The sequence below is a fragment of the Artemia sp. Qi Xiang Cuo genome, chromosome 11, assembly GCF_049724085.1.
Source record: "Artemia sp. Qi Xiang Cuo chromosome 11, ASM4972408v1, whole genome shotgun sequence".
Classification (NCBI taxonomy): Eukaryota; Metazoa; Arthropoda; class Branchiopoda; order Anostraca; family Artemiidae; genus Artemia; species Artemia sp. Qi Xiang Cuo.
Window position 1 is genome coordinate 55,227,113 of NC_142804.1, and position 19,131 is coordinate 55,246,243.

General features: G+C 33.5%; 1 protein-coding gene across 2 annotated transcripts in view; it reads right to left on the reverse strand.

The window, feature by feature from the left end:
* The window catches only part of cue (Low-density lipoprotein receptor repeat domain-containing protein cueball), a 146,249-nt gene that overhangs the window by 12,605 nt on the left and 114,513 nt on the right, over window positions 1-19,131 (reverse strand). For both annotated transcript variants that reach the window (XM_089096905.1, XM_089096906.1), the window contains exons 5-6: window positions 9,832-10,722; window positions 3,506-3,785 (exon numbers count right to left, since the gene is read on the reverse strand). In XM_089096905.1, coding sequence (XP_088953031.1) covers window positions 3,506-3,785; window positions 9,832-10,722 — 1,171 coding nt within the window. The remainder of the gene's footprint in view (window positions 1-3,505; window positions 3,786-9,831; window positions 10,723-19,131) is intronic.

Sequence of the window (19,131 nt, forward strand, 5' to 3'; positions counted from 1 at the left end):
AGGAAGAAATCCCAAATATACGTAATAAAAACATACGAATATAGAAGTTCGTTACGTAAGTTAATTCGTAAGTTACGCCAGAACAAAATTTCGAGAAAGCCATTTAGCCAAAAAAAAAAGTAAAACCAATGTGCAAAATTCGTTTTAACTATTCATGTACGGTGAGCCAAAATCAAAGCTACATTAATTCAAAACGTTCAGAAATCAAATAATTTTTTTTTTTTTTAACTGAAAGTAAGGAACGACATTAAAACTTAAAACAAACAGAAATTATTCCGTATATGAAAGGGGCGGTCCCTTCCTCAACACCTCGCTCTTTACGCTGAAGTTTGACTCTGTCTCACAACTTTATTTTTTAAAACCATAAAAAACTTTAGCGTAAACAGCAAGGCGTTGAGGAAGGGACCGCCCCTTTCATATACGGAATAATATCCTTATATGTCGGGGGCAATACGAGCGCATAATTATTGTACGGTGTATCAAGTCATCAGCGGTCGTTGAAGGATGGGAACTACACCTAATTCAATTACCTCATAGCGTTTTGAGGGTACCCAGATCACATTCTATACTATCACTTGGTTATTATCACTTTTGCGAATCTAATTCTGAATTCCAAACGTTTTGATCTGGTTTCCAATTCCAACATCCTACGTAAGAGTATAAGTTGAAAGACAGCCTATATCGATCTCAAATGTACACCGCAGAAAACACAAAATTTTTAGAAAAAGCTTGTGGATTAACGTAAGTTCATACATTTAAAACTGCTAAACGCAGCCTCAATTTTACTACTTTTGGTGAAAACTCAAAATCCTATGTTTATAAAATTTCTTCCCATAGAAAAGAAATAAAAAACCTAAATAATGCGTAATTGTTTGCCAATCAGAATTATCTCTATTACAAGGAAAACGGAGACCTATTTGAATTCTCTATCACCAGTCACAGAATTCAGTCCTATGTATAAAAAAAATAAAAACACTTGAGCATCTTTTCTGGAGACACTTACTCAGTAAAGTTTCAACTTCCACGAGTAAAATAATCATTCCAATAGGAGACTGCTCGGATGAATGGACGAGATATTAACCACAACCAAGGGGCATATACTGTGGGGAGAGGATTGAAAGACTGTAATTCATCCTTTAGGAAAATATTCGCAATAGTGAGCTTAGTAGTTTAACAAAAGAAACGCTTAGATATAGGCATTTTATCATTCTTTAAAAATCTGTAATTGTTTACAGTTTATGAGCTTCACTACTTTTTTTTTATTTTTTTTAAAAGAAATAATTCTTTTTAAAAGAATAATTTTTTTTTATAGTGTCGTACGATCATTATAAAACTATAAGATGCACATATAAGGTTGTATATACACCATAAGATTGTAAGATATATACTAGACCACTAGAAATCTTTCAGATTATTTGTTCTTTACTCTTTGCTATGGAAAGAAAGAAGAAAACGTGCTTCTACATCGCTTACTTCACCGATATTTCGTGGATATGTATAGTGTATCACACTTCTGTGTCTCTTACATTTTGACACTATCATATTGACATAAGACATAGCTATTGTTTCATCTGCATGCTGTTCTCGCCAGTAGACTCTCTGAGAAGACGAATCGAAAAATTATTTTGTAAAGTAATTTTAAACGATCCATTGCATAGAATCTTTTATCCAAATTCGATAGCACTTAGCCTACTGGTATAAAGTGATCAACTTTATCAACAGGCGAATATATTGAAGAGTAATTCTAGTTCTTGTATGTTCTTTGCAATTGTTTTTGAATAACAAAAATAGGAGTACACTCTATATTTTTATATAGTTATATTTACCTATATAGAAATATATAAGTTCTATATTAGGTATATTTACCTATATAGAAATATAGGTAAATATACCTATATTTCTTACCGCAACAGATCAATTCTTTTTTCTAGATGACCCTTCTCTCACCCCCCGTCCCCCAGTCCCCTTATCCGATGCCTATTCATATTTGGATAAAGAAAACCTTTGAATGGTGTAAACAATCACCTTCAACTCAAGGCTTAGTTGATATTTAAAAGATAGCAGTAGAGCCATACGAATAAGTCTCTCAGAAATCAGTTCAGGCATCAATTCCTGAAAATTTCTAGAAGTTTTATTCAGCAATCTAAAAAAATCACTTTCTAAACTACAGCGGAAGTTTCAGCAAAAGTTTATATGGCAGTTCATCAGTCAGTTTCATTGGCTTATGGCTGCCCTATTTTTTTTACAAGCCAGGAACAATATCCTATTGCGCATGTCAGAAAGGGAAACCCAATAGTCCTAAGTTTTTAAAACCAGACTCCTGTGCTCCGATCAGAAAGTTTAAGCCAATAAAAAGAATAAACAGTCAAATTCTGCCAGATTAGTTTTCTTCTGTGAAGTTTTAAGACAGTAAAATGAACCCAAATTTAAGGAGTCACTGGATTTTTTAATAGAGCCCCTCTGTTTCTCTCTGGTTCCACCCTCAGTCATCTACTGAGTTTTACTAGCGCTTTTAGTATTTTTTTATTGTTATTGTGTTATCACTATTTGTTGTATATTGTGTTACTTATATATTGTTATATGTTTAACATTTGTATTGTGTCATTTATTATTGATATCTTGTAATTATTATTTGTTGCATATTGTGTTATTTATATATTGTTATATGTTTAACATTTCCTGTGTGTCAATTATTATTGTTATTGTATTATCGCTATTTGTTGCATATTGTATTATTAGATATTGTTTGATGTTTGAAATTTGTATTGTCATTTATTATTGTTATCGTGTCATTTTATTTGACGCATATTGTGTTATTCATATACTGTTTTGTGTTTAAAATGTATATCATTTTATGATTTGATCATGAAATAGCGAAGTAGTGAGTACTGTAGCACTTTTTTTTTTAGCGCTATAGTATTTATTGGAACATTTTTATTGTGTGATCTTAACGTTTTTATTGTTGTGATCTTAACGTTATTATTCCTGTAATTGTGTTTTCACATATGTCGTCATTGCATTATTGTTGTAATTGTGTTTTTACGTATGTCGTGATTGCATTATTGTTGTAATTGTGTTTTTACGTATGTCATCATTGCATTATTGTTGTAATTGTGTTTCTAGGTAAGTCGTGATTGCATTATTGTTGTAATTGTGCTTTTACGTATGTCGTGATCGCATTATTGTCGTAATTGTGTTTTTACGTATGATGTGATTACATTATTGTTGCAATTGTGTTTTTGCTTATGTCGTGATTGCATTACTGTTGTAATTGTGTTTTTAAGCATCTCGTGATTGCATTATTGTTGTAATTGTGTTTTTACATATGTCATGATTGCCTTATTTTTGCAATTGTAGATTTTAATATGTTATTACTATTTAATATTGTGTTATTACTTGCATTGTGTTTAGAGCTTATATTGTTTCACAGACATTCATATTACAGCAGTTTTCTAGTTTTCTAGCAGTTTTAAAGTTTTAACATAATCAAAATTTCAGAACTTACAGTTTCACAGACATTCATATTACAGCAGTTTTCTAGCTCCAGGTGTATTCCATCTGACCCTCCAGATAGTCCGTTAGAAGTTGGTTTGTTCACAACATAGTGCTTTCGAAGTCTTGGCCTCTTACGAAGACGCCAAACTTGGAAGGCTAAAAATGCTACCGCCAAAAGTAAAATGAAACCCAAAACAGATGAACTAATTAAGGGAACAAGCAGTGATTCATTGTTGGATAGTAGAGAGAGACTAACTTCACATCTTAAGCCAGTAAAGTCATTTGCACAGCTAAAAGAAGTAAATTGAGTCAAAATTGCATAATTAAAATGAAAATCCATTTCTGTAAATAATCTATGCTTCCAGTTCAAAAGATCTCTTCCCACGATATTCTGATAAATTCTAGTCTTAGAATGCACTTTGACAAATCAAAAAATTTCTTGTATGCAAACACTAGAATATTTTACCTGCACATACGGAAGTCTTTATCAACATGAAATAAAGAAAAATTTAAAATGAGTTAAACCAATTAATAAATACTAAAAATAGCACAAAAAGTAAAAAAAAACGCAAAAACGCTATACAAAGAAAGCGAAAAACTAAAATACTCGTATATGACTAAATGTAGTTGTGTTTATGCAACTATATATAAACTAATATAGTTAAACATATACTAGGCCCTTCTATTTTTTTGCTCCTTGTGTAGCATCTATTTTTTGGGTTTTTTTTTTTATTTTATGCGTTATTTTCTCTTATGTGTGAACTTGTTCTGCCTAGTTTAATTGTTATTTTTTTCTCTTTTTTTTATAAAAGAGAATAATGGCTTACGAATATGAATCTGAAAAACCCAGACATATACAAGTATTTGTATTTTATTCAAAGTTCACTGTCTCAATTAAAAGTTTTCCCCAATTTTATATTTTCATTTCCATTTCCAGTATAAACAGAAAGACAGTGTTGTCTAATATCTATCCTTATTTGTAGCAACCTGGGCATTAAAACCTTCTAATAAAAATACCTTTTTTTTTGTTCCTGTCACTATGTGTAAAATTCAGCTAAGTCAGCACTGTCTCTGTCAGTCAGCTCTACTGGTACAAGTACTGCTACGACTAACACTTTGCTTTTTGAAATTAATAACAGCATATAAACCCTAGTATCTTGTATCAATCCTGCAAGTCTTCGATTTACAATAGTACATTCAATAAGGCTAACCGTCTTACTATCATGTGAATATTAGCTCATTGGCATGGGCAATTTTATGACCAAACAATGTTTTTGTTGTTACTAGATTGTAGGTATTACTATACCTACAAGATGGATCAGTCTGTAACCATTAACGTTTTCTTTTCCTACACCAAATCTACCTAGAATAGGATACATTCTCTCCCTATTTCTACCAAACTTGGTCTACTAACATAAATACCATGTTTCTATCTTGGATCCTGCCTGTTTATTCCTGTAGTTGTAAGTAAAATTAATGTGAGTCACTACTATCTCCATTAGTCGGTTCTACAGGGGATTATACTACTATGACTGACATCCTGCACATTTTAGTCATAAAATGAGCAACTAGAATTATATTATTAATGTCTTCCCAACCTAAGCAAGACTTAGAAGCTTCCTTATTAATCATGAAAACAAGCGCCATCTACATACCCACTCCTTCCAACCTGAACAACTAAATTTAGCTGGAAAGATAAGCATAGATAGTGTTGTCCTTCCATCAAACAATTTTGATACCTCAAAGTCACTCCTGGGAGTATTTAGATTGATGGCATATTTGACACGGTATAGCAGAATCTTTCATGAAAACATGGCAAATTTTAGCATCAATTTTTCGTTCAAATTAGGGCTTAAAATTATATTATTATTATTATTATTATTTATTGGAAAACCTGTCATACAAAAAAGGAAAAGACGGAGCAATAAGCAAAAAAAAAAAAAAAGCAATACACATAAACTTAGGAGTTATACATGTGGTTTGTAGTGACGAACGCTGGAGCTGAGATCTAAATCTGCACTTGGAACAAATTACACAAAACGATAAAGAAAAACACAATTATACACTGCTCTGTAGGTACGCGACATGTTTCTTTTCTTTTTTTTAGGCTCCTAAATACTGAACAAACATAAATAATAGGAACATCATTGCATCAAGCCGTAATTGGTATAAAAAAAAAACAAAAAAAAAAACAAACACTAATTACACTAAGCGCGAAAACAAACACTTAAAAAAAAAAAATTTATAAAAAAAAAAAAAAAAAGAAAAAAAAAATAATAAAATAAAAAAAAACAGAACAAATACATCTTAACTAATGGGTTAATACTGACGACCAGGGATGACTCAACTTCATTAAACGGGAATTATAAGCACGAATTTGCTTTTCCACGGCTATAATGGGGTCAGCAATGCTGAATTTTCTAATCAGATAAGAATTGCGCGTCCAAGGGGGAAAACGTAAAAGATATTTTGCGAACCGGAAGAAAACTGAACGAATTTTTGACTTGTCAGAATTTGTGAGTATTTTCCAAAACGGCGATATGTACAGATAATGTGGTAGAGCGAAAGAGTTAAAAAGTTTCGAGAGAAGATGGAGGTTGAACCGTAACTTATTAGTTACAAAAGAAGCATATGATAACCCAACTCTACGCTCAATGTGAGCAATTAATAGTTTTCGCGTGTGCATTACTGACGAACCAATGGGAAGACCGAGGTAGGTGATATGATCTACTGGCTTGATCCTACTATTTCCGAGAGGAATATCCCTAGGTGACGCTTGCTTCCAATTGAAGAATACAACTTCGGACTTTTCAGCTTTGAACTGAAGACCTAGTTTTGTATACTCAGATTGTAACGTTGTAAAAATCTCACTCTTATACTGGATAATGTCGCTCCCATACAAAATGTTGTCCGCATACCATACGAGAGATATATTTAGGCAGACAAAGATGAATGGAGTGGGGATAGTTGACTGTGCATCGAGAACTATATTATTGAAGAGTAAAGGGGAAGAAACAGCACCTTGACAGGGTACCTTTTTCAACATTGACAAAAACATTAGGGGTTGGTGCGTAAACTTGAGAGCCGTCAACTTTAGCTAATGGATGAAGCATTAGGCGAACATTAAGACGATAATACATATCTTGAAGGGCTCTGATATATGAGGGGCTCACTCCATGTTTGGCTGCATGGAGTAGCATAGCGGCGTGAATGAGAGAGTCGAACACTTTACGAACATTATGCCCAGTCAACACAAGAGTTTCACCTGATGCATCAGCATTCATCAATGCGTTTGTGACAACCGGCAAAGCGTGGGCACAACCGATACCTGGCTGGAATCAAAATTGGTTAGGTGGAACATAGCATTTTGCGTTCAGTTGGTCAATGAACAGAAGTTCAAAAAGCTTACAGAAGGTAGTGGCCACTGTTATAGGACGGAAGGACGAGCGCTGGGTTGCGAGTTTACCTTTCTTTTGAATTGGAGTGAGATCTCCGATTGAGAAAGAAGACGGTACAACTCCTTGGGTAACAATCATCTGCATCAAAAGAGCAATATGCTTTACCAGCAGCTCGCTTCCATGCAAAATGTGAAGAGCGCTTATTTTATCGATGCCAGAAGAATTCTTACGTTTTAGGCGTTCGATTGCTCCCAGTAGAGAATCAGCTGAAACAACAAAAATTGTCTGTTGTACCGCTAGACATAAATTTATCAAGATTATCTTCATATTCGGACTGTAGGGCGGCATCTGGCGGGGAGAATTCAGCAGAGATGTATGAAATCCACTTGGAGTCAGGAATAACTTGAGCAAATATGCAGGCCCTGGGAGAACCTCTTGATAAATTCTCCAGATAGGAGATTGTTACAGAGATGCTTACTGCTATATTCATTCATCTATGTTGCTCAATGGGATGCACATTTTTCTTGTAAACTCTTTTTTATTAGACAGATGTATTTCAAAATTCCACTTAGAGTGAGGACGTACGCACTCGAGCCACAAACGGTACGAAAGTTTGGATTTGACCAGAATGAAAAGATGACATGATCCTAAATCTATTTCTGCGATCATCTAAACTTCCTGGGCTTAACAACCGTTAGGAAGTCGGTAAAAATTTCGCTGTTCAAATTACTGACTTACAAATAAAGTGAACACACCACTCGATGCCTTTTTTTATGCTCTATACGATTATAATAGTCGCTTCTTTCGCAAATTCAAATTTCAGCCCTTTTTGAACTTCGAAAATGACCAAAAAATGTCTAGTTTTCAGGTATTAAAAAGGCTTACAACATTGATTTCAAACTTACTATTTGATTAGTAATCCATTTTTTAAAGTTATATAGTCCAAAAATTAATATTTTTCGACGTAGGCCTATAGGTAAAACGGCAGCTTTGGTGAAACAGAATAAGAAGAAAATATTGCGGCTTTGTTTTGATTTTTTTTAATTAAACTTAATCTTGAAAAATCAATGTTTGTGAATTGTAAAACATTTACAAAATAGATTTATAATGAAATAGTAAGTTTGAAACAAATGTTATAACCCATTTTATATCCAAAAAATATAGAATGAAATTATCATTGTCAAGGGTCCTAAAAGGGTTAAAAATTGAATTTGCAAGAAAAGCGATTGCTATATTCAGAAAGAGCATAAAAATTGGCATCTAGTGGTATTCTCACCTTATTTGTAAGTCAATAAAAGGAACAGCGAAATATTTACCAGGAACCCCCCGCCCCCCACTGCCCACACTCACGACATTATGAAAAATTCAAGTTTGGGAAGCAGTCTTGATGTATCTAAGTCCCTCGTCTTGTCAAAACACTGTTGTCAAAATCTTAAGTTACTCCTGTGTGCACCTAGGTTGGAGATTTATATATATAGCCAAATCTTTCATAACTCAAGGACAGAATTTTGGCATAATTTGACAGTAGTTCACATTTTGTAATTTGGGCTTGAATTTGTGCGTCTAAAATGAAAAGATGAGATTATTCTGAATCCTTCCTGGGATTAAATTAAAAAAAAAAGTTTTTTATCTGAAAGTAAGGAGCGACATTAAAACTTCAAACGAACAGAAATTATTCCGTATATGAAAGGGGCTGTCCCCTCCTCCATACCTCGCTCTTTATGCTAAAGTTTTTGTTGTTTTAAAAAATAAAGTTGTGTGACAGATTCAAACTTTAGCGTAAAGAGCGAGGTATAACTAGTTGGAATATAAATAATAATAACTAATTATAATTACGATAATTGCCACCTGGAGCACACCCTGAGACAACAAGGTTATGAGTAATCATTTTGAATTAATACCTAAAGAATCAGCTAAAAATAATTCCACTATACAGGTTAATTAGACTTTAACTTTTTATGTTTGCATTAAAGCGTTTTGAACAGGTTCGACTAAACTTTTTGTCATGTTATTTTAAAATAGCTTATGCCTCGTACCCCCCCCCCCTCAAAAAGTTCAATATATTCTGTCAGTTTCAGGAGGCCAGAAGAGCTAAATGTATATTACCCTCAGATTAAAAACAAAACAAATATTTTTTTTACAGTTAGGATTGATCATTACATGTAGCCTAGCCTATGTGCACAAGACCATGTCGAGAATCTTGTTCAGAGAGGGCGGGGAGGGGGGAGGGAGACAAAAAAACCTTTACGAAACGCATCAAAAATGTGTTTTTTGTGTGTTTGTTACTTTTTTATAAGCCGAAAAAAAAATTCGTTGGGGGTGGGCTCAAACCTGGTAACCCCTTTCCCTCTCTAGATACGGCCTTGTATGTGCATCTCGGGACTTTCCTCTTCTCTTTTTGTTTCTTTTCCTTTTCTATTTGAATCGTTTACAACTCCTATATGCGCATTAGTTAGTGCATATCAAAGAATACATATCAATGCTAACATACATATAAAAGAGAAAATGATAAGAGAGAAAACTCAAAACCTTTTCAGAAAGTAAAAAACAACAAGCACCATCTAATGTTACCCAAATTGGACAAATGACAGAAAACCACTTTTGCAAAAAGAGCATTATTATAATTTTTTTTTTTTTTTCTAGAATAGACAAGATTGCCTAGAATAAATAGGATTATTTGCCTAGATTTTCGGAGCCACATCAAGTAATTATTGGAAATTATTATTCATAACGTAAATGCACAAGAATTTATAACTTAGTTTCTTCACTTTTTTTTCTCTCCTTTTTTACGTAGGAAATAAAAAGAAACGTTATAATTTAAACGAAGAAATATGCATGGATCGGAATAGTTGTCTCCTCCGTGGTATTATACAGAAACTGGAGTCTTAAAGTTCCCAAACATGAATATTTAGAAAATGAAATTAAATAAGAAAAAAACCTGCAAATAGGTCCTCCGTCTTCGGTTGCAATACAACTTCCTCCGTTAAAACAATAGCTCTTGCAAACACTTCTACTATCCAAGACCCTTTTCTCACATCTAGAGCCACTCCATCCGTCTTGACATAGACACACTGAAGTCCTATTGACAACACTGCACATACCGCCATTCAAACAGAAGTGGTCGCACATCCCATACTGACACCGATCACCAGCATATTCCTCACCACAGGAACACTGGGGTCCTTCAACAGATACTGAACAAGCCCCATTATTGAAACAGTGATCCTTACAAACATTCCTTTCGCACCGGTCCCCAGCATACCCCAAGTTGCAACTACAAGTGGGTCTGTTATTTCGAATGGCACATACACCATTATGGCAGAACTGGTAGCATTGATTTATTTCGCACTTAGCACCGGTGAAGCCTGGAGGACATACACAATAGGGTTTATCCCCTCGGGATTGGCAAGTACCTGTATTGAGACAGTATCCAGGAGGGCATATTTCAACCTCACAACGTGAACCTGTATACCCCAGTTCACAATCACAATATTTTACCAAACCATTCAAGATTTTACAAAAACCATGCAGACAATAACCATTGCACCGATCTGAAGAAGTGTCTTTCATTTGCATCATAGGGTTTTCTACCATCGCAATCGGTTCCTCGGATGATGCTGTATTACAATACACATATTCTGGGTGGACTATAGATATAGCATACGGCGCGTAATTCCCACCGTATACAAAGAGCTTTGGGGTCTGGGTGGCAGAAACATCATTTGAGATGTACCAGACGCTGCTCGATCTCTGATCAGACCAAAAAATATGCGACCTTGTAACTGCCAACTGAATTGGATATTGATCATGACCTTTCACATGAACTTGCCTGAAAAAAAATGATTAGTAATTTTAATAGATAAACCAAGCAAAAGTTCATATGAACTGCTGCCAATATTAAATGAACATCCAAAACCGAGCTTTCGATAGCAATAAATATACAAAAAAAATGTCACACCTTATTTTGGTTCCAAATATACAAAATTTATTAAATTTAAAACTAACCAAAAACAGTTACGATACTCATAAAATTTGCGTCATTTTAGAAAGGGAAAAATCCCTAAAAAGGATACGATTCTGTCAAAAATTAAATCATCATCTTAACCATGTCCAAGAACTTTATTGCGAAGCTTCAAATTCTTTTATATATATATATATATATATATATATATATATATATATATATATATATATATATATATATATATATATATATATATAAAATTAATAGGTAACTGATGCACGATTATTTGATTGTTTTCCCCAGAAGACAATCATTATAAAAGAAGTGCCTATACAATATGGGAGAGGGCTCATTAACAAAAAAAAAAAATAATAATAATTTGTGCTACCTTTCATAGGCAGCGCAATAGCGCTGCCTAAGTAAAGAACGATGTTGGCACACTGTATTATTTTTTTTTCCATACCCAGGCACTTTGCACCGAAGGAGTTTTAGTAGAAATTTTAAAAGGAGCTTATTGGATTGGAAATTGGAGTGGCTAGGGCCCTTTTCAATGGTCGAAAGTGATTGGAGGGCAACTAGCCTCCCCCCCCCAGCCTATCATTCCCCCAAACACATAGAATCAAAATTTTGAGATATCCATTTTGTTCAGCGTAGTTGATTTCCAGAGAGAAAATATGTTTTTGAGGAAGGCACCCCCCCAACCCTCGGGGCAAGGGTTTTAAGTTATGCCCTGTGGGCATATAAGAACGATATTGGCACAATGTATTATTAATTATTTTTTTCCTTTAGAGCAGGGCACTTCGTATCGAAGAACTTGTCGTAGAAACTTCGAAAAGGGCTCATTCAATTGGAAATTGGAGTGGCGTGTGCCCTTTTTCATAGTCGAAAATGTTTGGAAGGCAACTAACACCCCTTCCACGCCCACCATTTCCCGAAACACATCCAATAAAAATTTTGAGGTAGCCATTTTGTTCAGCATAGTTGATTTCCAGATAGAAATGTTTTAGAGGAAAACACTCCCCCACAGCCTTCAGGGCAAGGGTTGTAAGTTATGCCCTGGGGGCATATAAGGTTTTTACAGAAGGCGTTGTCGTAGAAACTTCAAAAAAGGCTCATTCGATTGGGAATTTAAAGGACTAGTGCACTTTTTAATAGTTGAAATCGATTGGAGGGCAACTAGCCCCCCCCACACGCCCATTATTCCCCCAAACACATCCAATCAAAATTGTGAGATACCCATTCTATTCAACGTAGTCTTAAGTTCTGAAAATTAGGTCTTTGAGGATGACAAACCCCTCAAATCCCTCAGTCCAAGGGTTGTAAGTTATGCCCTGAGGGCATATAAGGTTTTTACAGAAATTTTTGTCGTAGAAAATTCAAAAAGGGCTCATTCGATTGGAAATAGAAATGGCTAGTGCCCTTTTCAATAGTCGAAAGTGATTGGAAGGCAACTAACACCCCTTCCACGCCCACAATTTCCCCAAACACATCTAATAAAAATTTTGAGATAGCCATTTTGTTCCAAGCAGTTTAAAGTTTCAGAAATTATACCTTTGAGCAGGACAATCCCCCCACAGTCTTCAGGGCAAGGGTTATAACTTATGCCCTGGGGGAAACAAGTTTTATTGAAATCTTTGTCGTAGAAACTTGAAAAAGGGCTCAGTCGATTGGAAATTCAAAGGTCTAGTGCCATTTTTAATAGTCGAAAGTTAATAGTCGACCCCCCCACTCTCGCCCCCCTTTTCACCTAACACATCCAATCAAATTTTTTTGATAGCCATTTTGCTCAGCGTTGTTGATTTCCAGATAGAAATTATGTTTTTGAGGAGGACACTCCCCCACAACCCTCAGGGCAAGGGTTGTAAGTTATGCCCTGGGGACATATAAGCTTTTTATAGAACGCGATGTCGTAGAAACTTCAAAAAGGGCTCATTCGATTGGAAATTGAAATGCCTAGTGCCCCTATGCCTTTTCAAGGCCAGAACATAATTTGCACTTTACTGAAAAAAATATAAATGTTTTTACTTTTATAACTTTAATAAATCAAATAATATTAACATATTTATTACTAAATATCAGTATATGTATATTAAACTGACAATGCACATTCATTTGTATTTTTTTCAGTAAAGTGCAAATTATGTTCTGGCCTTGGGAAGGCGCAGGGGTTTTGAGCACAACTTATGTTAATTTCTGCTCGTTTTCAGCTCGTTGTAATTTCTGTTCGTTTTGGGATTAATTAATTTGTCGATGCTGATTTGCGGTGGTTTCACGCTTCGTAGATTATTTGATTTTATTTTTGCTCATTTTTTGTTTAATGGACTTCTTTACTTTTCTTTGAAAAACATATTTTGTGGAAAAAAGTTTTTTTGAATTAATAAGTAAAAAAGCGGATTGTGATGCAGCAAAGTGATAATTTCTGCCATTTTATGCCGCGAATCCAAATTTCTGGCTAGAACAAGGACAAAATGCTATCAAGTAATAATTCTGACATAGTTAATCAATTTTGACTCAAAAGCTATGTGCATAGAATAGTAACTTTGGATTTTGGCAAAAAGAGCGACAATTTCTGCCATTTTGTGCCAAAGAACCGAAATTATGACCTGAATAGGGTCATAGAAGAGATCCAGTTGAGCAATATATCAGTAATGCCCATCGACCGAAGTCACAGAGGAGGTATACGCCACTCTGTACGCCGAGCAACACCCGGCAGGAGATTCAGCTCAAGAAAACCAAGCCAAATACTTTGTATTTAATTAAAATGACGAAAATGCGGAAATTTCAAATCAGGTTGCAAATCTGAGGATGAGAGCAATCTCTTTTTCCAATACAAAGAAAACAGGTCTTAAAAGAGAGAATTATATAGAAAAAGAAATCATCATTAAAACATAATAAGGAAAGAATAAAATACTAGGTATTTCAACGAAAATAAAAGTAATTTATGTTTTTTTGCTTAGTTTATGCTCAAAAATCAATAAGCTATGCATAATTTTATTTCTAATAGCCTCTTTTCTTTTTTCTTACGATTCTTTTACGACTCAAGAATCATCACCAATCACTATTTCCTGCAAAATTTTGGTCAGCAAAAGAACAACCATTTAGAAAAAGATTACATAAAACTATTTCTTTTTGATATAAAGAAGTGCGCCTGAAATTTTCTACTTGCACATTTTTCCGACATTCGTGTCACGTGCTGGCGCCACTTCTAAGAACAACATGTGGTGTTTAGGCCGATTACCAACTATTATAGTCAAATGCTACCTTATGCAAGAATAAGATGTATTTGTGATAATTTGATTTAGCTTTTCCGGACAAAACACCCAGTTTATCACGTAGAATTTCAAGAAAGAGATAGAAACAAAAACAGAACACAAACAAATTGATTAAATGCCTCTTGATTAGTAGCATAAAGCTTCAGTGGTTCACCTATTTTTCTTCTCATGAAAACTTTCGAGTTTCAAGAAAGGGGGCGATGACCCGAGATATATAAAAACAACAGGAATTTTGCGAAGTAAATGGAAATATGTGAAATTAGTAGAAAAGCGTAGAAACTCTTGTTTTTTTTTTGGGGGGGGGGGGGCTGGGATCCAATACCTTCTACGTAAATGCCCGATCGAAAGCTATTAACATTTTCCCTATTTGTTTAAATATACTAATAATTTCTGTCAACTTTGTCAAAAAAAAAATTATTCGAATTAGTTCAATTAGTGACACATACAAATCACTTGTTAAATGAGTTATACCCTCTCAGAGAACCGACTGACTTTGATTAGCTTGACTTAATTTGCAGCATAAAGCTTTAGGGTTGCACTCATTTTTCTTTTCAGAAAAAAATTAACTTTCAAAGAAGCGGTCGTGATTTGAAACATACAAGAAAACTTTTTAAAAGATCTCAAAATAGGTGAATTAAATAAAAATAAATGAAATCATTGGAAAAAATCGTCAAGGGCGCAGGCTGAAAATTTCCCAGGGGGGGCAGACGCTTCAATAGCAGTGGTGGTTGGGTGACAGGGAATATATTTCAGGATATCTTTATAGGAATAAGATTATTTTTAAATAATTTTGGGAAAAAGCCCTCAAATAAAGAGAGCAATTAAATTGCATGCAAAATGAAACAGAATACAGTAAATTTTAAACTCCAAGGATTCCTGGCAAAGGGTTTAATTTATTTAATCAATAATATATGCAATTATTATGCATTTAATCTTAAAAGAAAATCAGACTCGAACCAAAAATACAGAAAGGTGTATTGCTTCCGTAGGTCACAACAGATGTAGACTTGTTTTTATGCAATTTCCTAAGCCTTAGAATAGTTTACAGAAAGAGTAGAGATACTAAAAAATCATCCTGCCTGCATAGATATGCGTGCCTGCGATATAACTTTTTGATTTTATACCGGCCATGTAAAATGTACCTCTTTCATAACAGGACCATTCTCCCCCTCGAACTTAAATTCCTTATATATTCAGATATTTAAAAAAATTACAGAATAGCGAAAGAAAATCAAAAATGAAACTTACTATCCAGCTGCCAAATTGACCCTCTTTCTTTTTATTAGCCTACTCAACTTAAAATGAACAGGTTCAAAAAAAAAAAATTTCTTCACAGGAGAATCTTATCAAATAGTTTGTGATAAAAAAAACTGGAAGTAAAGAGTGGCTTGAGCCAATATACACCAAAACTAAAAATGCAAATGTCATGACAATTGCTAAACCGACAGTGCTGGCTTTTTATGCTGATTATAAATATATAAAATTCTTTCAGTTTATTGTTACCCACCCAAAACTAAAACTATTAGAAAATTTTCCTAGTTTTTGAAAAAATGGGAAACACCCCCAAAAACAAGCGAACTTATTGAAAATCTCTTTATTAGATACGTCATATTAGAGAACCCTACGGTAGAAATTTCAAGCTCCAGTCTTCAAAATGTTGAATTTCGCATTTTTTTTCAGAAGAAACATCGTCGATGCATGTTTATTTGTTTTGTTTTTCCCAAGGGTGATTGTACCAAACCGAAGGTCCAAGATAATTGGGAGGGAGCTCATTCAAACGTAAGTTTAAAGCTCTTTTTTAAGTGACCACACAGGCTGGGTAAGGGGAAAGTATAGTTTTCTGCCATTTTAGGGCACCAAACTACGACTTTGAGCCAAAGGGGACGAATTTGCAATAAATTTAAAATTCGGAGAAGCTAATAGATTTAAATTATCAATAGCTATATTTTAGGCTTCCCAGTTGCAAAAGAAGTAATGCCACACGGTGGCAGTAATGGACACCAAGATGTTTCCCTTTTTTATAATGAAATTAGGCTACGTTTGGTGATCTGTAATTGCGTATCAGCTATATGAGGGGGGACTGAGTCATTGTTTAGGTGGGGATAGAGTAGATTCATAAAAAAGTAGGCTACACCTTAATGGACAAACTACTTACTCCTCATGAGGCTTCAGATAAATGTTGAAAAGAGGAAGGGGGGTTGGGAGTAGGAATTAATTAAAATGTTTCTCTATACAGATATAATACTACATTCCCATATCTACCAGCCCAGTGGTGGAAAAGGTAAGGCAGGCCGTCATCAGCCCCCCCGGGAAATATTTTTTGGGTGGCAAATACTGCTAAGAACCTAGCTTGCTTTCAGCAATATTAAATGGGAATATTTTTCTTTTTCTATTTATATGAAGTACTTCAATGTATTTTAGAAAAATGTATGTAATGTATTTATCGATAAGAAAATCCTATTGTAGAGGTTGTGATAGCTTCAGTTATGTAGAAGATCAAAAGTCTCACAGAATTACCATCCATACAAACAATAATACTCCTTTTCATCCTACCGAAATTCTTTAGTAGTAATATTAACAAGGACTTTTCACCAAAATAACTGTTCATCACCAATTTTTTTAGTATATTCAAATTTTATCCAAAATTGAAAATGCAAATTTAAACGTAGGACTGTACTAATCAACGGACGATTATTGATTTACACATTTCAAAAGCAATTAACCATGTATTTAAGGGACCGATACCTCAAATTATATCTTAGTTAGGCCTAGGTATGATTTGGAAAACAATTATAAATTGAATAAAAAAAGAGCTTTATCAATAGAAGGCAAGGAACAGATTTGAAACCTATTTGAATAGATTATTCTTTATAGGAAGGGGGCCGTCTCCTCCTTAGTCCCTTACTCTTTACTGTGAAATTTGGCGTTTGTCCAAATTTTTAAAGAAAATTTGCAATTGGAAAAATGCAAAGCACTAAAAAACTTCTGTTGAATGAGCAAGGTGTTGAGAAAGGGGCAGTCCCCCTTATATACAGAGTAATTTCAATTTATTTTTAAGTTTTAAACTTGCTCCTTACGTTAGTTGAAAAACCTTTTCTATTTGTTTATTACGTTTCATGAAACTGTAAAGAATTATGAATACAATACTTTTGGTAGCGCAGAAAAAACAATCAATATTTCAACGATCCCTGTTTGGATTTTGATGGGTAATCAAACAGTTCGTGGTAACTAACTGTAAGAAAGCAGAAATTATTACGTATATGAAAGGGATTGCCACCTCCTCAACACCTCGTTCTTTACGCTGAAGTCTAAATTTTTACACAATTCAATAAAAACGACTCCTGAAACACAGGGTTCGTTTAATTAGAACAATACGTAACCTTTTTTTAAGTGCCGAAAAATTGTAGCACGAAGAGCGAGGTGTTGAGGATTGGGCAGGCCCACTCATATACCTAACAATTTCTATTTGTTTTAAGCTTTAATGATGCTCCTTACTTTCAGTTGAAAAATCTTGTTTTTTTTATTTAATGAAGCTTAGAGACAAACATTTTTCTAAAGGCAATGAAAAAAGTATGTCAATTAAAGTAAAAGATTTTAAAACTGAAAAAAGTAAGTAATTACAAAAAATACACAAAACAATAGCCTACATACAAAAACTAAGATATAAACTCCCAGCATTCAGTTCTGTTGAACAATGCCGAAGCGTTGGAAGGATATTTTTTAACAATTAATTAAAAAAAACTTTCCGAAAAATAAGTTTTTCAAAGAAAAGTAAAGGCCATTTTAAACTTAAGCTAAGCAGATACAAATACCTTTTAAAATTCAAACACAAAACGACCAGAAATCAATATTAAAGAATAAATGAAACCCAAAACAAACAGAAATTAAATAAGCAATCATAGCAAAAGTATATAACAAGTAATAATACAAATGAATAAATAGATCTTAAAGCGAGTAATGCTTAGATTGAATATGAAAATCAAGCTTAAAACGAAAAAATATATATAATACTGAAAACTATATGCGTCTTGAACAGTATTGGAAAGTATAAACAACATCAAATTGAATATTTGATGAATAATGATATTAATTGTTGAAACATCCTTCAGTTCAAGAATTTATTTCACTATAATTGTACTTTTATTTTCTATACTGTAAGAACTGGAAAAGAAAATATTTGTAATATAATCCGTTTTCAGTTAAGCGCCAATGACGCAGTAGGCTTTTGGTTTTTATTTACAGTTAGGAAAGGAGGCAGTATCCAAACACTTGTCTGTAGGGAAACTATATTCGTCTTTAAAAACTTTAAAAATAGCTAATAAATTAAACTTAATATTTTATGAATAATGATATTAATTGCTGAAAGCTCATCAGTTCAAAATTTTGCTATAATTTTAATGTTTATGTTCAATAATAAGTACAAAAGAAAATATTTGTTATATAGTTGGATTTCAGTAAAGCACCATTAACACAGTAGGCTTTTAACACTTACAATGAGAGAAGGAGGTCATACCCAAACTCTTGTTGGTGGCAATTTTTTTTCGTTTAAAGCTTGATTTGCATATTCAATTTAAGTTTCACTCGTTTTAAGATTTATTTATTAATTTGCATTAAAGTTTCATTTATACTTCAATAGGAAATTTTTTTTTTCATTTTAAGCTTGATATTCATATTCAATCCAAGCATTACTCGCTTTAAGATCTATTTATTCATTTATATTATTACTTGTTGTATGTTTTTGCTATGATTGCTTATTTAATTTCTGTTCGTTTTGGGTTTCATTTATTCTTTAATAGTAATTTCTGGTTGTTTTGAGTTTGAATTTTAAGAGGTATTTGTATCTGCTGAGCTTAAGTTTAAAATGGCCTTTACTTTCATTTGAAAAACTTATTTTTCGGAATTTTTTTTTAAATTAATTTTTGTTCGTTTTTGATTGCAAAAAATTCAAGTTTTTAAAAATTCCTTATTTCAAAATCAAACTTAAAAAAAATGTCAAATGTTC